The 17,561-nt window shown below is 38.2% G+C and overlaps 1 protein-coding gene across 1 annotated transcript; it reads left to right on the top strand.

The window, feature by feature from the left end:
- Positions 1-9,560: 9,560 nt before the first annotated feature.
- Positions 9,561-15,414, top strand: LOC141439634 (uncharacterized). The gene is made up of 2 exons (XM_074103947.1): positions 9,561-9,636; positions 14,320-15,414. The coding sequence occupies exons 1-2, from the start codon at positions 9,619-9,621 to the stop codon at positions 14,842-14,844; spliced, it is 543 nt and encodes a 180-aa protein (XP_073960048.1). The 5' UTR covers positions 9,561-9,618; the 3' UTR covers positions 14,845-15,414.
- Positions 15,415-17,561: the final 2,147 nt, after the last annotated feature.

Genomic DNA, 17,561 nt, shown 5'->3' with positions numbered 1-17,561 from the left:
TAAAAAAACAAATATCAAGGGACACTTGACACCAATTGACCTCGTCCCAAACTAAGCAAAGCTTGTACATACTATGGATACTAGGCAACGGATAAACATACTTATACAAATAAATACATACTTAAATAAATATTAAACATCTAAGACCCGAGAGCAAATATTCGTATTATTCATACAAATATCTGCCCCGCCCGGGGATCGAACCCGGAACCTCAAGCTTCGTAGTCAGGTTCTCTAACCACTTGGCCATCCGGTCGTCAAAATTTAAACTCGGGAGTTCATTAAAGGTAGGGCAGACCTTGGCTTATCGGTGATACTTGCTTATTCGGTGATACAGCTTTATTATCTTTAGATACACAGATCTCACTGTGAGAAAATGCAAGCTATAAAATCGATGGCAGCTGTCAGTTTTGATGCTTGCGGGTGACACTCTTTCCCGGCCCGGATAATACCAACATGGAAATACCGACCCTGTTTTTCGCACGCCCATAGAAACTGACATGAGCTTCTTCTATGGGCATGTACACGAAAAACAGGGCCGGTATTATTCGGGCCGGGAAAGAGTGTTACCCATGCTTGCGCAACTAAATCATAAATAAATAAATATCACGGGACAATTCACACCAATTGACCTAGTCCCAAAGTAAGCTTAGCAAAGCTTGTGTTATGGGTACTAAGCAACGGATAAATATAATTATATAGATATATATACATACTTAAATACATATTAAACACTTCGTATTTTTCATACAAATATCTGCCCCGACACGGGAATCGAACCCGGGACCTCAAACTTCGTAGTCAGGTTCTCTAACCACTAAGCCATCTGGTCGTCAAACTACGAAATATCACCGAACTATTTACCAAGTATCACCGATAAGCCAAGGTGTGCCTTAAATACAGTCTAGACCCCGTAATAAATATGTATATACTTACGTATATCTAGTGCTAGAATTGTATTAGCAAATGGCTGAAGCAAGACTGTGCGTAGATAAGTAACCCTCCAACTCTCCTCTCCTTCCCCTAATAAGCCAACTAAGGCAACTCAACTAAAATATAAAAATATCTAGTGCATACCTATGTATGTTATTAAAAAAAAACTATTTATTATAAATCAGAAAAACATTACAAAATGTTATAATTACTTATTAGCTAATAATCTTTATTATTTAAGATTTTATAACTACGGAATGCGAAGGGCGGGCGATGATGTCCTGCATCCAGCCAAACTTTGTTTTAAAGGTCCTATTACGGGCGCGCAGTGTAATTGACCTCTATCTTTATGTGTTAGTGTAGGAAGGTCTCGGGCGGGTCTTTATAATTATGCGTTTGCCATCCAGCCGTACTAAACGAGACTGTATTTCACACCCAGTTAAAAGAGGGATAGTGAGAGATATCCTGGGGACCAGTTCTTGCAGTACGTCCTAAAGCGCCGCCTCATTTTATTTATGTATTTATTTGTCAAAAAAAATTACAGCATTACAGTTAAAACATTAATGCGCTGTAAAACTTGAATTATATGTGTAAAAAATAATAGATACACAAAAATTAAGTACATACAAAAAAAAGGATTTTTGAAAGTTGTCTTCGTCGCTACCCTAAAACGACGGAACACCACACCCTCCGGCCAGAAGTCGGAGCGCAGGAACATCTGCTGGTGCTTGGCAGGCTCTTGGAGTCTGAATGAGATCATCGCATACCATTCCATGCGATAGTTGTGAAGATCTCGCGAAACAGAGATCAGAGTGGCACATTATTTGTTTCTTATCTATCTTTTTAAGTATGTTTATCCGTTCGTACTTACCTATAACACGAGATTTGATTACTTTGAAACTAGGTCAATTGGTGTAAAGTGCGCGTGGTATTTTATTAATATTTATGTATAAGTACTTTGAAAATCGATCAATGTATGGAGACATTTCCTTACCAAAATAAAAAAAAATAAAAAAACAGATAACATCAACAGGGGTGTTCAAACTGACCCAATGTGGACTCCGCCATCTACTGAAATACTCGTATTCCAGAATAATTTTATGTCACGTTAGCACCCGTCCACGAGGCCGCCACGCAATTTTGTAGCATTAGTTGAAACTCTTACGACAAAGATTTGTCCCGGGCCATACAAAAAGCGTAATTGAATCGGGCTCCATTCAAAACCAGCCGACAATTTCACAAACGCAAAGTGCAAAATAACAGTAACAGTCGACAGACAATTCTGGAAGTCACAAGAGGTTGCGATCAACGAGAAAGCGTTAGGAAATTTATTGACACCTGCCAGCCAGTGGCGCGACGAATAAGTAATTTCTCTGTACATTGCTCGCCGAAAACGCTCGTCAGGCATTAGGGTCTCGCCAGTACAGGCAATGAACAATGAAACGCTTGCCGTGCCGCCGATCGCTTCGATTGTAGCCACGCCCTTATGATTCCTTCCCATGGAAGCGTTCGTTCCATGCTGCAGAATATACAGTAATCGTGGAGTTAATGTGACAATTTTCACCATACTCATGCATGAGTTCATAATATTTTATGTTACAGATATCTTTGATATTGAAAATGAAAATTAAATGAAATAATATATTTATTCCAGACGTTAGTCCATAAAAACAATCAATAACAATTAATTAGAAGTCAAATAAAATTAAAATTTAATTATGAATAAAATGAAATAAGATTGCCTCTGTTTATTCGAATAACATAATAAAAGACGGCAACACAAGTAATTCCAGGAACTTGAGAGATAGATAAAACAGGTGCTAAATCTCTTTTATACTTCTGGTTTGATAATAGCTCCCTGAATAGCCAGTAGCAATCTCTTTTTCAACGAAAAAATCTTGAGGCGTAGAGAAGTCCCAAAAGATGTTTTAATGTTTTTTGGGACATTGTAAAGTGTGACGAGAGTGTGTGTGTAAAGTGTGTTACTTTTTCTACCAAGTTTCCATTAGTCGTTAAACCTGATTTATGTATAGATAGGTACCTATCAAAGTTACATTACATCTGAAATTTACCACGAGCTTTACGGTGAAGGAAAACATCGCGAGGAAACCTGTACAAACCTGCGAAGCAATTCAATGGTACGTGTGAAGTTCCCAATCCGCACTGGGCCCACGTGGTAACTATGGCCCTAGCCCTCCGCTCTGAGAGGAGGCCTGTGCCCAGCAGTGGGACGTATATAGGCTAGGATGGATGGATGCACCTACCTAAGTTCCGTATGCTTTGACACTAGGTACTGAACGAAGCATAACACTAAAAAGAGATTTCTTTTCCAGCAAGTGGCCATAAATATTACTAATTTAGGTAAATAGGTATCGCTGTCTTCTATAACTTGCTCCGAATGCATACTACACTTCAATGATGAAATGTCAAAAATAATATGCTTCGAGACTCGGAGAGCTCTCGAAAATTACTTCTTCTTTGAACTTAAATTCGTATAACGCCGCTTTGAATATGAATACGTAATAACAGTGTAGGTGTTATACATGCGAATAGTCTTGTAGCTTTCGATGCAGGAGCAGAACGATAGGATGACTACAAGCAAGCGGCTAAGATGATTAAAAAGTTCAAAATAGTAGTCATCATCGGTATTTCGACGTTGCCTTTGTTTGTTGTTTGTTGCGTTGTCTTTCGTGGCTGAGTAATAAAGTAGACCGATGTGAGAGCGACATGTTCGTCCACAGGCCTAACAAGAGAAGTTTGCGAAAGTTGGTGCAGAATCGCCTTGATGTCGAAATAGTAATGGGTAGTAGTAATCAAACTTAATATATTGACACATTACATTGCATTACATTACATTGATTGAATATATTGATTGATATTAACTTAACTTACTATATATATTCTTTATACGAATGTTTGTTCTCGGGTCTTGGGTGTTTACTATGTATTTAAGTATGTATCTATCTATATAATTATATTTATCCGTTGCTTAGTACCCATAACACAAGCTTTGCTAAGCTTACTTTGGGACTAGGTCAATTGGTGTGAATTGTCCCGTGATATTTATTTATTTTATTTATTTATTTTGTCACAGAATCCTAACCCAAGCTAATATTAAAAATACAGAACCGACTTTAACCCTTTCAGCGCCAACTGCAGGCAAACCGCGGCAGCTGAAAATCGTGCCATAGGCCTATGGAGCGATTTTCAGATATATTTATTTTTGTCGTCTGTGGCCGACCGTGGCGTTCAAAAGGTTAAAAATATTTCACTAGTCTAAAGCTACATTCATTAGACTACACTATTCTATGTTAACGCAGACTATTTTTTTATCTTACGGACGCTAGTCTAGTCTAGTAGTACTGTCAAGGAATTTAGTCATTACGACTTTCCTTGTTAATTAATGCGATGTCACTATGACGTTTACTGTGAAATGGTTCCATGGTGGCCAATGAATGAAACTCCTTGACCGTACCTACTAGTATATCTAGTGTGACCGTAAATTAAACCTACGGCTGTGTCTAAACATCTCTGCCAAATGCATAAACGGATACACCAAAAATGTCTCCAAAAATCCAGTTTGAGCATCCGGACTTGCTATACCTACCTAGCTACTATATGCGTCATAATCAGCAATTAATATGTAAAATGACTGTTTATGTCATTTGCATCTCCACAAGTGCATCGATTGGGCGTCTTAATATAAACTGAACTCATAACGTGCACGTAACCGTTTTATGCAATGAGTTTCCTTCAGTTTAGTTTATACTTTATAAGCCAGTGGTTAAGGTTGAATAATAATTGGGTAAAATGCCTCGATTGTACGTAAACAGTAAGAAAGCGTCGGAATTCACACGGACTCGTGTTTAAAATGTTAAACCGATTGTTTTTGGATCAGATACGAGTTGTATAATTATTCGCATGCCGGCTTACGCTTTTAGGATGCTTAAGTGTCATAGAACGTGGAAAAGAAAAAGAAGAATGGAATAATTCCGATGCAAGACTTGTTTTTTGGAAACGAAGACGACTTTCTTAAGTTGTAAAAAATGTAGAGGTCACCTAACCTTAAAATAAACGCCTAAACTAAGAGAGCCGATAGAATAAACCAAAAAGCTGCCAAATTAGGCCAATATGATATAAATAAAAATGTCATAATTTTCAAGTTATTGGCACTTTTATGCGGACAATTAAAAGAAGAATTATGAAAAATTTGCTGTTGCCCGCGACTCTATCTCGACTGTATTCCTAAATGGGGTAGGCAGATCACACCAAACGTTACCGCTTCGGAGCCATTTTTACCAATTTTAGGTTTAAAGTTTGACAAAAACGGTACAATAGTGACAGGTTGCTAGCTTGTCGCCTACGGTATACCTTAACCTTTGTTGCCTCTTACGACATCCATAAGAAATGGAGAGGTGTAATTCTAACCCGACACCACACGAGGCGAAAAATATATCTGTTATAACAATAATTATCTGTTAAGAATTCGTTTATTGATTATTATTCCGCGAAAACTATGCAATTTTCCAGGGTCTCAAACTAACTTCACGCCAAATTTCATGTACCTAAATCGATTCAGCGGTTTTATGCATGAAAACATATATATATAGTCCTCCTCATCGGTTTCGATGACGGCGACCCCACAAAACTATCCTCTATGAATTAAGACGCCTATTGTGGGCTCTAATATGGCTGGCTAGGCCGAATTTACTTTTAAATACTCTCCTACACGCGTGACAGTACAGTTGCCCAGCTGAGTTGTATGTATACGTGTAGGAGGACTTGGGTCTTTCTTTACGTAATTGGCGTTTTACGTCTAACGCCGTAAGACGCCCCTCCTCAAACAATTCGATGCCCTTCGAGATGGTAGATCGCCAAGACGACCGCCCTGCATGAAAACATAACAGACACACAAATATAAGGAATTAAAGATAGAGGGGATAAGGATAGATAGAGGGGGGATTATTAAGGATTTGACAACAAAAAGTACTAGTCGCTTCAATACTTTCTTTTCAGTCAGTGCAGTCTATAGCCCAATATTTATGGTTGGCATTATATCGTAAAACCGCAAACCTCAAATAATTACTGACAAGTGAAATTTGAAGAAAGTTCAATCGCCGAGCATATAATTTCGGAGCCTCTAGCTAGGCTATTTAGACTTAGGATATGGTTTAGCAGTCATAGATGTTATCTTAAACGGATCGCCCGAGACATGATGCCGTCAGTTTTGATGTATATTCGGCTCAGAAATCATTTTTACCTCTTAGTTTTAAAGTAAGTGTCCGACCCATATATTATCTGACGTGCGAATCACATGAAACGGATAATACTGTTCTGACGTTTCAAGGCACATAGTCCAGCTTCAATCGCATATCCTAAAACACCAATCTGCAGGGCTACTACCAAACTCGAAACTCGAAGTTCGTGTCGTGTGGTCCCTCTGACACTTATACTATTTAATACGAGAGCAAGAGGGACGGTACGATACGAACTTCGAGTTTCGAGTTTCGTGGTAGCCTTGCTGCTTTTGACGAAGACGACTTTAAAAATAGATACCTAATTATTTACAATATAATACAATACAAAGACTCTTTATTATACACCAGAAAGAGTAAGCGATACAGAAAACAGGTACTCAGAGAGAAAATTACAAGGTAAAGCTAATACATACATATTTACACATGAGACCACTTTTTATCCCGATATCCCCACGGGATAGGGATAAAATTTTAAAATTACAACTGCTGGGCTTAATTTTGAAATTTTGGACAGTTGTTCTGAACAGAACCTCAATAAAGAAGAAGAATATACATTTCGGGAATTCCCAGGGGAATTTTGTAAAATTCCGGAAATAGTAAAAGTAACTACCAGTCCGAATAGTATACGCGGGTAACCTCTAATTAAACATAAAATTATGATGATTATAGCCAAGTAAAGTTCCGCGTGCCGTCAGCTGTGCGACACTTTTTAGCACGGCGTGACGTCACAGGCGCCCAGTCCCGAATTTTGACGCGCTTTATCTTTGTAACTTTCTGTTTGATCGACAAGCCGTTGAAGCCGTGGTGGCCTAGTGGTTTGACCTATCGCCTCTCAAGCGCAGGTTCGTGGGTTCAAACCCCGGCCCGCACCTCACCTCACCGCACGATTGTGAGGTTTTCTACATTCATGTGCGAAATTACATTTGAAAATTTCTACGAGCTTTACGGTGAAGAAAAACATCGTGAGGAAACCTGCACACACTTGTGCAATAATTCAATGGTATGTGTGAAGTTCCCAATCCACAATGGGCTCGCGTGGGAACTACTGCCTATCAGCAGTGGAACGTAAATAGGCTGAGATGATGTTAGACCGTCCAAAGAAAAAAATACATGTCCAAAATTTACTGATAATCCAACTGACAGTTTTTTTACCCAAGATACTACCCAATTATAACCAGAGGCCGTATTGTGTATCGCTCTGACGTTCGCAATCGCTTTCGCCCTATCGCTCTACCTTCGTCTTATACTATGTGACAGAAAGAAGTGTCGAATGCGATTGTGATGACAAGGCAATGGCCTCTGTTTCCAAACATCGAGACCAGAGGCTGTATTGCCTAACGATTCTGACGTTCGGGATCGCAATCAAATGACAGTTTGATTGCGATTGCGAGCATCAGAAACGTTAGGCAATACGACCTCAGAGCAATGGTAAGGACTGCATAGCAGCTGCCATAACAGATTGGCAATGACATTACACTTGACGCATGGTTCGACATGTGTCGAATGATACCACAAAGAGCCTGCATTGTTTCGCGGGACCGCAGCGTAAAGCCAGTAGAACATTACGGACATGACGCGTAAACTGGGTAGTTTCACGTGCGTAAGAGCATTCTCTATGAGAGCAGGGTTGTCGTGTCTAAAGTATCGGGAACCATAACAAAATATTTAACAGCATTAACCAATAATTCTAACATACAGCTCTAATAATTACATGTATTAATTAAATTTAATTAAACCAGATTAATAATTAACTTATCGTTCTGTGAGCTGTACGCCTTTGTCTCTGTCGTCTCTTCTGCTGGGAATCATCGTTTGACAACCCATAAAAAATATCTCAATTGATTGGTGGACTTAATACCTAGTGTTAAATATCCTACTGATTTTTTTTCTTTCTTTCCTTCTTTCTTTCTTGGGTGCCTACATTCGACTGTAATATCGAAAACTCCGCTAATTAAGATGCATAAGCGAATCTTCTTAATTAACTTTGTTGTTTGATTTATCGGCACTTTAATCTATCGATATAGAGCCCAAAAATGCTAAATATAATTTCAAAACTGTGGCAACCTTACGTTTGTATGCCTTTCTTTAGTGACCAGCCCGCATCACTGTTTGGCTTTGTTTATGTAAATTACTGTGAAAATCGGTTTCTTACTATTTGCAAAGGCATTGGTATTTTAATTATTCAAACGCATGAAAATTTCATTGTTCCCAAAGAAAACTAACATGTTTATGATATTAGAAATGTTGTTGTTGAGCTTACTTGTAAAACCAACCGATTTTTTGATAATACTTGAAATAAATAAATGACTAAGTATTTCATGTTTTTTCCGCACACAGTAATTCCGGTGTACTGCCGTTTCGGCAAAATATTTCTCGCCAAATTTAACTTCCCAAAAAACTTATCGCAGTAGTTTCATTTCCCAAACGAATCTTAGGCATATTAACATTTCGCATTTTATTAATTTGGTCGAAAATTATCATTCGGCATAATTTTACATTGTCATGTTTCATTATGACAAACGTTTATTAAGCAAACATTTTCTTTTTGCGAATATTATATTCCATAAAAATGTTTGTTCAAAATTACACTTCGCACACGAACCAACCACAGAAACCAACTGCTACCAGAAAAGTAAGTTAGGTTAGGTTAGAACTGCGTCCCCCACAGAAACAAACTAAATGATACTTGGTATTATGAAACATGACTAAGTAATTATTTTTGAAGCAATAATTTGCCAAAAAAAAATTACTAACTGTAAAATTGCGATAAGTTGTTTTAGCAAATGATTTTTTGCCAAATGATAATTTGAGTAAAATATTTTGGGATGTGATACTTTGGGAAAAGTTTTTTGCCCATACATTAGTAATCCAGTAATTCCTAATACTTAGGAATCCATTTGCTCTTTTGCCGCACTATTTTATAAAAAAAATACGTAAAATTATTTTTGAAAGACACTTACTGCTCATTTTGCCGCACTATTTTATAAAGACGCAAAAATTAAAATTTCAATTTGAAAAAGGACACTTTTACTAACTTAACTACTGCAGTAAAGAAGTCAATAAATTGAAAATTTCGCGCGTCCGTGCTGGCGAAGCTCACTCGTATCGTATGTGCAAATCGACTCTAATGGCGCATAAATATTTATCTAAAACATCATTAAACGGCCTGATAAATTACTCAACTGGTAATGTACGCCTGACCTCTTATCACCCATCAATCAAAAAATATCGAAAAAAAATCGCATGACGCCCTCCAATTAGACAAACTTCCTCTTCGGGCGCTATGGTAGCATCTCCCTTACTTGCACAACCATACCTATCCTTTCTCCGCCCCACCGCGGCCACTATTTAGCTATATAGTGCCTGATACCATCCAAGACCATCACATTACTTCACTAGTAACCGAAGTGACCCATCACTAAGCATCATGAAAGCCTTCGTAGCGGTAAGTCCAGTGCCAGTGTCCGTGCCAAGTGAATTAGAAAAAAAAAACAAGTGACAAGTGATTGTGACGTTCCGAAATCAAGTTCGACAGTGCATCGTTTTAATTTTGGAATTCAATTGTCAATTATTGACAAGTGTTCGGTTCATTGGAAGTGATTTGATTGGACTGTTGTATTGATGCACTGGAATTGGTTTCAGAACTTTACAACATTTTTAGGAATATTTAGGTAAAAAAAAAACATGTTAATGACACTATGAGAAAAATTGTGTGCTATTCTTCCAACGGCAGCGATGAATGAAAAAAAATATTTTTTTACTACAATCTTTCAAAACTGAAGCCGCTTCAATCTACTAATATTTGAGCGATTGAAATTAGCGACGGCTCTTTTAACTAACCATTGTTTTAGTGGACACAGTGACCTTACCCTCTTCCCACATTTAATTATTGCTGAAACAACCTTTTTTACCTCAAACCCTCAAATATTGTTTGGACATTACGCTTTTTGATATCTAATTTGATTAAGCGAAAAAATAACCATATAAATTAAAGAAATAATTAGAAATTATTTTAGTTTAAAAACCACTCAGTGACAATCTTTCATCAGCAAAAAATCAACCGACAGAAAGAAAAAAGTGTTCTTAAAGGCTTTTAGCATTTAATTTTCTCAAACGGCGGTTAATCTTCTATTCAAATCAAGTTTCACACCAGATGCCTCATTAGTCAATATTTTTTGTCACATATTCATTAGGAACTCTCGTGCCATCATCATTATCCACTTAAAGATATCACTAAGATCGGTAATGGTTTGCAGTTAAGTAATCTTTCGGCTAGGCTCAGATGCTTGTGAAGGCCGTTTGTCTTTTTGATATCCGACTAGCCTGCACTGGTAGTTTCAATTACTTGAATAAAATTCTTATCTAGTGAGAACTCCGAAAAATTCCGCCTCGCTTGCCAGTATCATCGAGGAGACATCTAAGCTGTGCAATTTTACAGCATTCTGGGTTCAAAGGTTGTGGCTGGACGTTGATGATTAGTCACTCAGTCAGATTGTTAGTGGCCGAGAAAAAATAACTGATCAGGGTCAGTATAATATTTTGGTTGAAGTAAAGTAAGAATCGTACGAGATACGTGCCCCATTACTTACAATACAAAAGTTGTGAGCTACATTAAGTTTTATCTGCGAGTTTATATTTCATTCTGTATTAGGTGACGTATTTTGTTTTATTTAATTACTCTAAGTAAATTTCTCCACCTCACTTTGTCATTAGGGGCATGATTCGACCGCTGCAGAAGCACCTTTCCAGGATTAGAGTTCGCCCCACCACCTGTGTCGATCCCTTGCATCCTAGACTGCATCGTGAAGTTTAATGTTTAGTTCAATTCGTAATTAGTTCACTAACTCAAATTATTCATAGCCTAAGTCTCTTCTAGCACTATACTAATTTAGACTATTCTAGCTCTGATAAGATAAAAGTATTTGAAGTACCTAGTAGACTTAATAGAGCAAGCCGCCTAGATTATAAGAATTCATACTTAGCAAAGATCTTCCTACAGTAATAAAGGGAATAAGTTTAGTCGTAAAGATTTATCAAATCCAATTACACAAAGGAATAGCGAAGAGGTCTTTATTTGTGCGCTTAATTCTAGTGAACACGCACTTACATAATATTTATTTCTGATATATTTTTATCAAGAGCATCATTTATTTATCCCACAATCGTTTGAAAATTAAACAGTAGCAATATCTTCGTTTCGAATGTGGGACGTATAGAACTTAAATCAATGGACCAGTGGCCGCTGAGTTTGGTAAGAATCCTCCAACATTCCCTTTCCGTTCACTTACGCCAATTACAACTATTGCCCAAGTGCGTTCCCTTGTGCAACGCCGTGTGACCGCGGGTCAAAGGGCTCGCGTAAATATTAACGAAGGTTTACTTTATAGCGATTATCATCGTAACTTATGAATTAGAAATACATTTTCTTATGTCATAAACCTAAGTTATATCATGAATGTGACGCAGCATAAGAGGCTAGAAACGACAGCGCAAATAATACGTCTGAAGCACTTAGTCATTGTTGACGTTATTATACACGTTAAATTGGAAATTCCGTCACTCGTGCATGTTCGTACGCACTTATCACATTTGATTGTCCGACTCAAAACATTAAAAAAATTTTTTTTTTTGTATTCTTTCAATTCATTTGCATACTAATATTTAAAGTTATTACAAAATTATAAAATAGCTGGCGTGATATTCGATTAAAGACCAACTGTTGTTTGCAGCTTCGTTCGCGTTAAATTAGATTTTTTTTAAACTTACACTATCATTTCCAAAGTTCATTTATTTGACATCTTTCGGGAACTGTACCGTCTTTCGGGAGCACGTGCCTAAAATAGCACGTTCCTAGAATACCACAGTTTTCAAAATACCACATTTCTAGCTTACCAGATTCTTGTTGCACCATATTACAAAATCGAAGATTACACAAAGAAGTAACTTTTTTTAATGGAATGTCTTATTTTGAACATCTGGTACTAATAATATAATAATGAGACTGTAAAAATTAGGTAAGTATAACTTAGTATTTTGAAAAATGTGTATTTTCGGCACGAGCGTTTTCGGGATAGAAGTTGCTTCTAATAAGAGTACTTATGCCTACGTGGCTACTGTATCCAAGTTGTACATAAACTGATAAAGTAGAAATTAATCATATTTTTAGAATTACAAAAAATACTTTTGATCATGCCTCGGGAAAACAGCTCATTGTTGGGATTAAAAGTATCTTATTATTTATGATGTAGCTCTAATACTATCTAAGCAAAGTTTCATGGCAATCAGTTCAATAGCTAAGGTGTGAAAGCGGAAATAACATAGAAATAAATATACAAACTCACTTTCGTATTTATATTATAAATTTATTTATTTCGTATTTTTATTATCCTTACTAATATTTAGTAAGGATAATAAAATATTCATTTTTAATTTAGCACATCCATAACTAATTTAAAGACACTTCAAATTTATGAACTATTTGCAAAGTTAACACTACGGCCTTTGCTCATTCAGTTAGCAAGTAATAAAGTTTTACCTTAAGTACTAAATGGCTATAAATCTTATAGTTTACTGCTTTAACAGCAGATCATCAAAACAAATAATTATTTTTCGTTAAAGAACACAAATTACCCTTTAGTGTAATGTGTTTTTCATGAACTAGTAGAAAAGATTCATTTACTCGTATCTACCCTCGCTCCGCTCGGCTGTTTCCACCACAGATGTGCTGTGCGAGGATAGGTAAATGAAGCGTTTCTATTGGTTCATGAAAAACACATTCCTCGCAACACAGCCTTGCATATCTTTCGTTTCAGTCTCTCCTGCTATTTTCATCTTTAAAATTATCTATGTCTTTACATTTTAATTAAAGAGTTTTCTTTTTTGTATCCGGGATATCATTAAAATGAGTGAGAAATATTACCATTGTCTCTGCATAGCTATAGCATGATTGAGTTTCATAGACGCGATCGTCGAAAGCTCTGAACTTAATGACACTGGCGTGACTTCCGCTATGGCGGAAGCCTTACATAATGTCTAGTGCATCGACGGATCAAGACCATAGAGCGCAGCGCTGTTATAAAAAAAAGTATGTCAGTGCGTGCCGATATGAGAATCGCCTTAGTCTTTTGTTTCTTAAAATTCTCTCGTTTTAAAATTAAGTTCACCATAGCCAGCACTAATTTCATTTTAGTGAAAACTTAGTGCTTAATTTTTTAATCATTTATTCGCTTTCGCTTAGACATACTTAAATCATACAAGAATAAACTATCTGGCGGTCCTCAAACTAGGCTGAGCCTTTACATTGAGGACCTGGAGTGCAATTAAGAGATATATGCTTTAGAATTTAGATTAAATATTACTCGTGTCTACTCAATAGCGCTTTTAAATCTCTATATTGGGTGTTTATATAATATCTTTAATAGATGTTACCGTGTCAAAGGTCCAGTCAAACAGACTAACATTTCAGCGGTGCTGTGCATCTGTGATGCAACAGAGACACTATATCACCTCAACTCTGACCTTTCTCGTGCACTTTCACTTGCAGCTAACATTCTCAATTCTCAGATTTCATTACACATTAGACACGGTTTTATGACCATCATGTTTAATACCTAGTCGTTAAACAATTCATCAAATAATAACAAAGCAATGACCATTTAATTGAATAATTGTAGACAGTTAATATGTTCTGAGAGCGTAACGCTTTAAGAAAAAGAAAGTAAACATAAGTAGGAATAAGGCACGTTGCTTAACCTTTGCCACTTGACCTGAACAATACACGTGAGAACCTCAAAAACAAATTTCACATTTGACTTGAAGATCTAAAAAAACAACGTTGGCCAATGAGATCGCCGGGTTGCGCAACGGTAGTTCACAATCGCGTATTTACATATACACTTTATGCGGGTTCCGAAAGATTTAGGAAATAAGATGCGACGATTGGAAAGCAAGACAATGCACGTTTCACGTCATTAGCATTTACGAGTGGCCGCTGTGTCCGAATAAGAATCCATAATTGACGTCTCTTCGTTTCTTATTACGATCACTTGTCACAAGTTTCACTGAATGTTTTCTACACTTTTTAAATACTTTATACATTCAACTAATTGTTTATTGCTGTCTTCCACAGTGCATAGCCCTTGCGTTGGTGGCGTGCGCCGGCGCCGAAGCCCCGGGTGGCTACAACTACAACCGCCCGTCCGGAGGCGGCGGCGGCGGCTTCAGCGGTGGATTCAGCGGTGGCCTGAGCGGCGGCGGCGGCGGCTACCGCGCCGTGTCCTCCGGCTTCCAGACCTCCGAAGGCCAGAACGTCGACCAACAGCTCCTCGAACAAGTCCGCCAAATCCTGCTTAAGGAAGAGTCTTCCGCCTCCTCCGGCTCCGGCTCTGGCGGTGGATACAGCGGCGGTGCCCCATCCTCGTCCTACGGCGCCCCATCTTCGTCTTACGGAGCCCCGTCCTCTTCCTACGGAGCGCCATCTTACAGCGGCGGTCGCGTTGTAGGCATCAACCTTGAAGGAGTTCGTCAGGCCATCCAGGTCGCGCAGTTCGAGCAGTCCAGCGGTTCCTCCAGCGGCGGCTACCCCTCCGGCCCCTCTTCCTCCTACGGAGCCCCCGCTCGTGCCCCCTCTGGCAGCTACGGCGCCCCCTTCTAAGTCTCTAACGGGATTCCGAACGCACAACATCGACTGGACCTTTCCGTGATTGGAACCTTTGACCATTCCTCACGCGGGTAGATTCCGAGTCAACCGCTACTTCTAGTCCTGCATAGCGTAGGTCCAAGATATAGCCACGAATTGCGTTCGGATGTTCTATTATTCGGGCGGATCCGTAACATCCCCGGAGCGGCCGAATATTTATACAATTAGGCCGGCAGCCACGTACAATGTAGGTGATGTCGGCCCACCGGCTCTTGTCTCACCAAATCCAACACTTGCGACTATGCACGCGAACGGGTTGGAACGCCCCAGCGACCAGCCAGTCGCCATTGGTGATCGAGCTGACTTAAACTTCCAACCATCAACATCAGAGCTTACCTTATTCAGCTTGCCTGTCATCTCGGTTGTCAACAGTCAGTTTGGGAGCCAACACGAGCGAAGTGGCTGGCCGTTGGGCTCGACTCTTGTATAAAGTTTATAATAAGTATAGTTTAATATTTTTACATTTTAAGATTTATTACGTTTTTATTTTTATTTACAAAAAATAAATACATTTCGACACCGTAATGCGCTATTTTGATGGTCCCTGAACAATTAAATAGATGCTTTTTCCCTTCTGTATGCAGATCAAGTAACAGCTGACTAAAGTCACCCATAACAGTAAAACTACGAATCCGAATAAACCTTGGAATACAAATCGATGCAGTGACGTAACCCGAGCACCATAAAAAGATAATTTGAATTCTATTCGGTGATTGTTTACACCTATTCAATTTGTATTCGATCCAGAGCCCAATGGGCCGCGAAGATGGTGTGGAATTAGTCAATTGCATCACCGTTAGATGGCGATTGCAAGGCCGAGGCAGACATATTCGGACGAGTAACGACCAACAGAAACTATGCCACTCATCCCATCCCATAGATCTCATCTCAAACTCATCTGTTGCCGTCTGGGCCATATGATAGATTCTTAATAAAATATAATTAATACCTCAGTCAGATTATCAAAAATATAGGGCACCTATTTTTTCTACACGATTTACTTAGACGTACGTCGTAAATCGAAAAAAGAATACCTTAGACAAATGAAGAACTTACACAAACTAGCTATAAGCTAGCTAGAGCTGGTGGTATGTTTTGAAAATTGAGTAATATTTAGTTAGACTACTACATGGGTCCGCGACGGAGGTGCAAGGGGGTGCATTTGCTACCCCATGGTGTGAAATAAAATATATAGAACCAGTCTAAGATACAGGAAGAAACCTATAAATGCACCTCTCTATAATCAGATGGAAGATGTATGGAGTGCCCCTCTTAAAAATATTTATTTTTGTTCTTTAACACCCAATCTTAGCCTCGTACCTACATCCTTCCTCTGGGAAGGACATAAGAAATAATTATAATTGGACACTGATGGCTTTTGTAAAGTACATAGTGAAAACCTAGTAGGAAAAGCTGGAGATTGTTTCCTCTATTTTTCCTGAACATCTTAAGCTCTAAGCAATATAATTTGTAAGTTTCAAAAAAATATTCCAAAAAAGTACCTTTGGTAGGCAGGATACTCCAAATTTCATGAACACAAGTCTTGTACCTACTTTTTGTGTAAAATGCCTGTGTCAAACGGACGGACGCACAAGGAAAAACTAGAAGAGTTGCGTTTTGCCATTTTGCTACGGAGCCTAAAAAAAGCTAATACCCCTATTTCAAATTTCAAACATTATTCTATGTATTATATCAATAAAAGTTAAGTAGTATTACAGAAATTTCAACCAGAAAATGAATAAGGTAAGCTGGTGGTCCACCAATATAGCCGTCGTGCACGCAAGTATATCTGTGAGGATGTGTCAATCGCTAAAGTGCTTCGATATCTAAACGTTGTTGGGAAAATTACATGCATTTGCATAATATTAGGCAATAACAACCAGTTATATTTTAGCAGGACGTACTCACATACGGAGAAATGGAGTAGGTACCTAAGTCGCGTAGTTAATATATAAAGGATTCCTTGTAGAACTGCAGAATTTACTAAAAACAGTCTAAGCTGCTTTATAAAAAGTGCGAGTCGGATTTGCGCACGAAGGATTCCGTACCATTATGTATAGGTACAACATTTAACATCATCATCAAAAACCGGCCAAGAGCGTATCAGACACGCCCAGGATAGGGTTCCGTAGCCATTACGAAAGAATCAAATAGTATTTTTCTAAGGATTTCGCAATGTGTACGGAATCTTCCAAGTTTAGGTATATTTTATACCTTACCTTAGGCTGCTATTTACTCTTAAACTACTAATAATTCTCAAGCAATCTTGGTCGCTATAATTTTCCTTGTAAATTTGATATATTTACTACCATCCTGAATTTTTTCAAAGCTTACCCGCGGACAGACAGACGGACAGACATGGCGAAACTATAAGGATTCCTAGTTGCCTACGTAACCCTAAAAACGGCAAAAAAAAATCACGTTTGTTGTACAGGACCCCTTAAATTTTTTATTTTATTCTGTTTTTAGTATTTCTTGTTATAGCGACATCAGAAATACATTACATACATCTGCAATCGGTACATTAAACCATAAGCAAATCTGTTGCGTGTAGTATGGTGTTCGGAATGAGAAGTCCATTGACTGCTCTCTTCCCTTAAACTATGTTTCACAGATGAGGCCTCAAGGCCTAGTAGGTTTAGGAAAAACAACATGAACGTTGCTCCATCTTT

This window comes from Choristoneura fumiferana, chromosome 21 (assembly GCF_025370935.1).
Source record: "Choristoneura fumiferana chromosome 21, NRCan_CFum_1, whole genome shotgun sequence".
NCBI classification, from domain to species: domain Eukaryota; kingdom Metazoa; phylum Arthropoda; class Insecta; order Lepidoptera; family Tortricidae; genus Choristoneura; species Choristoneura fumiferana.
The sequence above is the reverse complement of the archived record's forward strand: the minus strand, read 5'-3'. Positions and strand labels throughout refer to the sequence as shown.